Raw genomic sequence first — 6,498 nt, forward strand, 5'->3', positions numbered from 1 at the left:
AATTCTGGGAGAGGAGGTTCACTCCTGGTCATTCTCAGACAACTCTAGACAGCTGCATGGCAGCAATCCTTGGCAATCAGTTTAAAAAATCTGAGTCTTGGGACTTCCTTGGTGACCCAGTGGTTAAGACTTCGTCTTCCAGTGTAGGGCATGACGGTTCATCCTGGTTGGGGAGCTAAGATCCCGCATACTTTGAGGTCAAAACCCAAAACATAAAACAGAAACAATATTGTAACAAATTTAATGAAGACTTTAAAAGTAGCCTGCATAAAACAAAAACAAAAAAACCTGAGTTGAAAGTTTCTATACCCTCCTCCCATGAAAATAATGGGCTTCCCAGGGGGCACAGTGGTAAAGAATCTGCCTGCCAATGCAGGAGACACAAGAGATGCTGGTTTGATCCCTGGGTCAGTAAGATCCCCTTGGGGAGAAAACGGCAACCTACTCCAGGATTCTTGCCTGGAAAATTCCATGGACAAAGGAGCCTGGTGAGTTGTAGTCCATGGTGTTGCAAAAAGTCAGACATGACTGAGCACACATACACACATGAAAATAACACCTTGGCCTCTTTTCTGATTAAAAGCTTTATTTCTAGAAGCAGAACTGTTTTGAACACGGAGTTCAAGGGGTCTGTCTGTCTGTAAAGCCTTATTCCACCTTCCTAAGTCCCAGCCTCCACAGAGGTTCAGAAACTATGCAGCTGAGCTTCACTACCCAATGCCCTGTCTTTAGACTCTCTTCTCAGGGCTTGGACAACTTTTGCTCAGAGCCTAGACTTGGTCTCCCAACTTGTCTCCCTTCAACACCTTTCACAAAAGCTCCATTTCCACGGGAAAGAGACCAGCCCCCAACCTGCCTTCTGAGAGAGGGCGTTTCCATGGGAAACAGGAGAGGAGGGGGCTTTGGCAGGAAGGGCCCTTCACAGGCAGCAGAGTCGCTCCACCCCCTCCTCACAGGCATAGAAATTTTCAAATAGCTCCGGGGTGGTGCCACTGCACTCCAACCACCTCCTCAAGGTGCCCAGAGCCCGGAGGGCATCGGCCTTGGTGGGCAGGGGCTCGAAGCCGTCCTCTCCGCCCCCCGCCTCGTCTGCAGGGCCCACCTCCTCTTTGCAGGCTCCAGACACAGGCTCCTCACTCTCCAGATCCACAAAGCGGGAAAATTCCTCAAGGCTCAGCCCACTGGGGACCTGAGGCACCTCCGAGGCTTGGTCCTGGGCCAGTGGTGTTTTGCCGGGAGCCAGCCCTTCCTGAATGAAGCTGCTCACAATGAGCTGGAGAGGCACCTTGGCCCAGGCCGCTGCTGCCATGTGCAGAGCGTCCAGCACTGTGATGCCCATCCTGACCTCAGCCAGTGACATGCCAGCCCTATCGCTCTGGGCGGCAGCCAGCTTGCTCAACAGACGGCACCGGTAATGAGCCTTAAACGCCCGGACCACGGAGCTGGGCAGGGGCGGCGTGGGGCTCGCAGCAGACAGAGGCAAGAGCCTCACGTGGCAGAGCCCAGGCAGGCCTGCCACCTCCTCTGCCACTCGGGCAGCCATCAGCAAGGCCACCTGCCGGCCCTGCCGCCCCATGTCCCGATCAAACTGTGACAACCACTCCGACCAGGGGATGGCCAGGTCAGGGTGGTAGGAGGCAGGCAGGGCCTCACTGCTGACCCCGAAGAAGCATCGTGGGGCAGCCTGGGGCCCACTGACCAACAGCCGCCGTTTCTCTGTGCCCCTGCTGTTGGCACACAGCAGCACCTGCACCCGATCACATGTACCCGCTCTGCCAGGCACTGCCCGATACAGCAAGGGCACTTCAACACAGCCAAAAATGTCCTCTGGGGAGAAATCTTTAAGAGAAAGAGGCAGCTGGGCCTGGGGAGTGGGAGCTGGGGGAGGCGGCTCAGGGGGGAGCGGAGGCGCCAATATGTGGCGGGCCCCGAAGCCCACGTTGTTTCGGCGTTTCCAGCGGACCAGCCAGCCGATGCTGGGCACAAAGTCCTGGCCCAGGATGTCGGCCAGCTCCTTGGCTTTGTGGAGCAGCATGGGCCCCGTCACGTCCCAGGCCTTGGCCCGGGCAATGTGGTACCAGCAGAGGAGAGCCTCGTCGATGCCGCTGTACTTGGACTCCCGCTTGCGCTTGCGCTCCCGGTTGGCCGTGCCGCTGCACCAGTCCGCCAGCAGCTTCTCTTTATTCTTGCAGATGCGGGAGATCTGAGGCTGGGAGACCTGGAAACGCCGGGCCACCTCCGACTGGGACATCTTGGACTCATCCAGAAGTTCCAGCACCTGGATCTTCTCGGCCAGGGACAGGGCGTGAAGCTTCTTCTTGCCACACAGCTCCATGGCCTCTCGGCAGCACCTGGGCGGGGAGGAAAGGGTGAACGGGGGACCAACGGTGGAGGCTACGCAGGTTAGGAGAGGCGCGCAGCAAGGAAGAGAGTATATTGGGCAGGGAGAGAGGTTGGTGTGAAGGGGCGGGGGGCAGTCCAGGGAAGGCTGGACCAGCTGGGAGAGGGCGAGGGTACCCTGGGTAGGAGGTGAGAGGGCTGGGCTGAAAGGAAGGGAACAGGCCAGGCTGGGTGGGCACTGATGGGAGGCATGACAGAACAGAGCCTGGAGGGGGTGGCCCCCTGGTCAGAGGGAGAAAGGGGTCCACGGGAGGAGGATGAATAGAGCCGAGGGGACAGCTGCAGACACAACAAAGGAGCGTGGACGGGGGAGGACAGGGGGCTGGGGCCGAGGGGGGCAGGTGTAGGGGATAATCAGAGCGGCGGGAGGAACCCCCAGGACAGGCAGGGGGCGGAGGCCTAGGCTGAATTTAGATGAAGATGCTGGGGGCAGGGTGGTGGAGTGAATGAACAGAGTTGGGGTGACAGGTGTACAGACGACAAAGAGGGACGGACTAGGGGCTGAAGAAGCAAGTCTAATTTGGGGCTGGGTCCTGAGCAGGGAAGGCTTGGGCCGGGGCCTGGCCTGGAGAGGGCGGGCGGAGCACAAGGCCGAAAGGCAGGTGCACAGGCGACAAAGGGCAGGAGGGGTTAGGAGGCCGCGGGCAGCCAGAAGGGAGGGTTGCCCTCAGCGGGGAGGCTTGTGGCCTGGGAGGGCGGGGGGGACGAGCGTCCGGGACCCAGGCAGGCCAGGAGTCAGGCTCCGCAACTCGGCCGGCCTCTCCCTCTGGTGACCCGGAGTCCATTGGCGGGGCGAACCCAGTCATCCGCCTGCCCGGCCTCCCCGCCTCCCGGCCTCCAGCCCTTCCGCTCCGAACCCACCTCAGACGCTCGTCCCGCGGCTGCTGCCCCGGTCTCAGCCCTGGCTGGGGCCGGACTCCCGAGCCCCCTCCCGGCGGCTACCGGAGAGCAGGAGAGGGACGCGCCGAGCGGACAGAGGGGCTGTGCGGGCGGCGGGCGCGCGCACCCGTTGCGCGCAGCCCGCGCGGCGGTCTCTCCCGGCTGGGAAGACCGCGGTTCGCCGCTCAGCTCCCACCCGCCGCAGCCCCGCCCCGAACCAATTGGATTGGCCTTCGGTGGAGTCTGTCCCGCCCCCGGCTAAGTCTCATTGGACATTGACAAAGTGGCGGGTCGTCAGGTCCCCCCGGGGACGGAGCTTTCTGCAAGCAGGGATGGCGAGGCGGAGACTGGTCGCGGCGGGAGTCCTGGATGCGCCGCCAGCCTCAGGGGGCCCGGCCCTCGGAGCCTGACAGGACTCGGCAGCGTGGACGCCGGACGTCTTCCTGGCCGTGACCCTAGGCAGCTTCCTCATCTACCAAACAGATCTCGTTCCCCTCACCCAGTGGTCTTTAAAAAATAGAAGCAGGTTATAAGCCACACAAAAGATGTTACCATGGACAGCACTGACCTCAGGTCGGTCAGCCAAGATACAAGACTGTTGTAGCCACGCCTTCCGGGAAACAAACTCACTCAGAAGGACAATGCAGATAGTGGAGTGCAGTTAATTACACTGGCGGGCCCAAGGCAGAGTCTCTCAGCCAAGGGCCCTGACCAGTTTTTGTGAAAATCTTATATACCCGTGAAGGAGGAAACAGAACAGGCTTCATCTTGAAAGCAGGACTCCATCTTGGGCCGTACTGTGGACTTTGAGCGATATGCCAGTATCTATGGAAACGACACACCAACTGGAAAACCAGAACCCCGGATGGAAGAGCCCCAGGGCTCGTACCTAGACTCTCTGTCGCCTGAAAGAATACCCTAATTATCTGTGTAACCCAATAGAATCATAAATTTCATTATGCTTATTGGGGTATGACCACAGGCCTATTGATAATTGTCCACTGTTAACTACCTAGGCTTAAGGCATATGAATCACCGGTTAACTTTGATTGTGTCTTTCTTTTCCTTTGCTCGACTAGTTTCAGGGAATTTGGGGAAGTGGGTTTGGGCACATACACTTCGGGTATATAAGGTTTTCACAAAAACTGGTCAGGGTCCTTGGCTAAGAGGAGACTCTGCTTGGGCCCACCAGTGTAATAACTGCACTCCACTATCTGCATTGTCCTTCTGAGTGACTTTGTCTCCCAGAATGCTACAATACCCTCAGTGTATCTGCCCAAACCCACCTCCCCAAATTCCCTGAGACTAGTTTGAACAAAGGAAGACACAGTCAAAGTTAGCCTGTGATTCACATGCCTTAAGCCTAGGTAGTTAACAGTGGACAATTATCAATAGGCCTGTGGTCATACCCCAATAAGCATAATAGAATTTATGATTCTATCGGGTTAGATAGATAATTAGGGTATTCTTTCAGGCGACAGAGAGTCTAGGTACGAGCCCTGGGGCTCTTCCATCCGGGGTTCTGGTTTTCCAGTTGGTATATCGTTTCTATAGACACTGAGCCTATCGCTCAAAGTCCACAGTATGGCCCAAAATGGAGTTCTGCTTTCAAGATGGAGCCTGTTCTTTCTCCTCCTTCAAGACTACTTGCTTGGGGCTAGTTCTGATTTAGGGCATGTGGAGATTAATTTTTATTTAGTTTTGGTACCTTTTGGCAAGACTCAAGTTCCTAAAGTCAAGATTTAGTAGTATTCCTCTCCTTGCTAGACTTCAGTTCTTTGAAGTCCAATACAGACTTTTTAACGCCGGGTCTAGAATGCCGAATCCTCAGCTCTAGCCTGCTTTCTTCTCCCTTCAGTCACTTGGAAGGCTGGGGCCACAGATCAGTCCCCTTTCTCACAGGCTTTCCTTCCCATCCCAACCCTGATCCCTCTTCCATCCTTCTATGTCCCATCCTAAATCCTCCTTCAGCAACCTTTCCGAATCTCTCAATAATACAGGGTTCTCATCAGCATTCTCATCTTCTACACTTTTTCTTTTAACCATCTTATCTGGCCTTAGATTACTCAACCAGCAAGGATCGTTTCACTGCTTTATTCCCTCTGCTCCAGGCCTACTTCCAGGTACAGACTTGAGGATGGGGGCTGTGCTGTGTTCCTAATACAATTCCAAACTGGAGCACCTGGCTTACTTAACGGAGCACAGGGGCCCAGGCCACTCACTGCCTTCCAGGAGGAAACACACGGCTTTCAGGCTGTCCCAGAAAACCCTAGGCATATTTCAGCGGGTTCATAACTGATTCATACCTTTCATACATTGGCAGGAAAAGGAAATTCATTTTTCTGCTAATAAATCTGTCTGGAGAAAGGCTGTAACACTGCATTGTGGGCTCCCTCACACTGCATTCAATTAAATGAATGAACGCCAGGCAAGCAAGGTTGGGGTCTCTCATGTTCACGGCTTATGCAAAAAGTCGTGTCTCACCATGATGTCATGAGTTTTCCTGTCATTCTATTTATATAATAATCAAGCTTCTGGACCTATTTTTAAGTAAATTGCAAGGTCAGCTGTTATAAACCTGTCATTGCTTGCATGTACAAATCCAGCAGAATTTCCCCCCAAAACACAAAAATACAGAAACAAACAGGATTCTAAAGTTATTTTTAACTGCAATTTTAAAAATTATTTTTGCCTGCACTGGGTCTTCGTTGCTACACAGGCTTTCCTCTAGTTGCAACGCTCTGGCTTTTCACTGCAGTGCCTTCTCTTGCTGGGGAGCATGGGCTCTAGGGTGTGGGCCTCAGTAGTTGTGGCTCCCAGCCTCTAGTGCACAGGCTTAAATAGTTGTAGCCCCCGGATTAGGGTTAGTTGCTCCAAGGCACATTGAATCTTCCCAGACCAGGGACTGAACCTGTTTCTCCTGTAATGGCAGGTGGATTCTTTACCACTGAGCCACCAGGAGTGCCCCCAAACTTTGTATTAATCAAAACAACTTCATTTTTCTTTGTAAGATATTGTTATAACTTAATTTACGTAAAAGATTAAAACAAAGTACCCAATTTTGTATCAACTTAATCTACTAAGGTTAAGCAAAAATTTTAAGTTGGGTGAACAGCTATGCCTCGAAACATTTAAAAACCACTGTCCTTAGGAAGAAGTTTTAGGATAAAGTGGCCTTAAGCAGGAAAGGAGATCTGGAGATAAAAGAAACCAGAAGGC

At 54.1% G+C, this 6,498-nt stretch overlaps 1 protein-coding gene across 1 annotated transcript; it reads right to left on the bottom strand.

Moving 5' to 3' along the window:
* Positions 1-568: 568 nt before the first annotated feature.
* On the bottom strand, positions 569-3,454 carry TIGD3 (tigger transposable element derived 3). Its single transcript, XM_043927116.1, has 2 exons — positions 3,262-3,454; positions 569-2,351 (listed from the first exon to the last, which is right to left on the bottom strand). Exon 2 carries the CDS (start codon positions 2,333-2,335, stop codon positions 920-922), a length of 1,416 nt encoding a protein of 471 aa, XP_043783051.1. The 5' UTR covers positions 2,336-2,351; positions 3,262-3,454; the 3' UTR covers positions 569-919.
* Between the last annotated feature and the right edge of the window lie 3,044 nt (positions 3,455-6,498).

This window comes from Cervus elaphus, chromosome 2 (genome assembly GCF_910594005.1).
Source record: "Cervus elaphus chromosome 2, mCerEla1.1, whole genome shotgun sequence".
Classification (NCBI taxonomy): Eukaryota; Metazoa; Chordata; class Mammalia; order Artiodactyla; family Cervidae; genus Cervus; species Cervus elaphus.

What these genes read in the sequence shown, in the direction of transcription:
- TIGD3 (XM_043927116.1), bottom strand. Translation starts at nt 2,335, where the DNA reads ATGGAGCTGTGTGGCAAGAAGAAGCTTCACGCCCTGTCCCTGGCCGAG.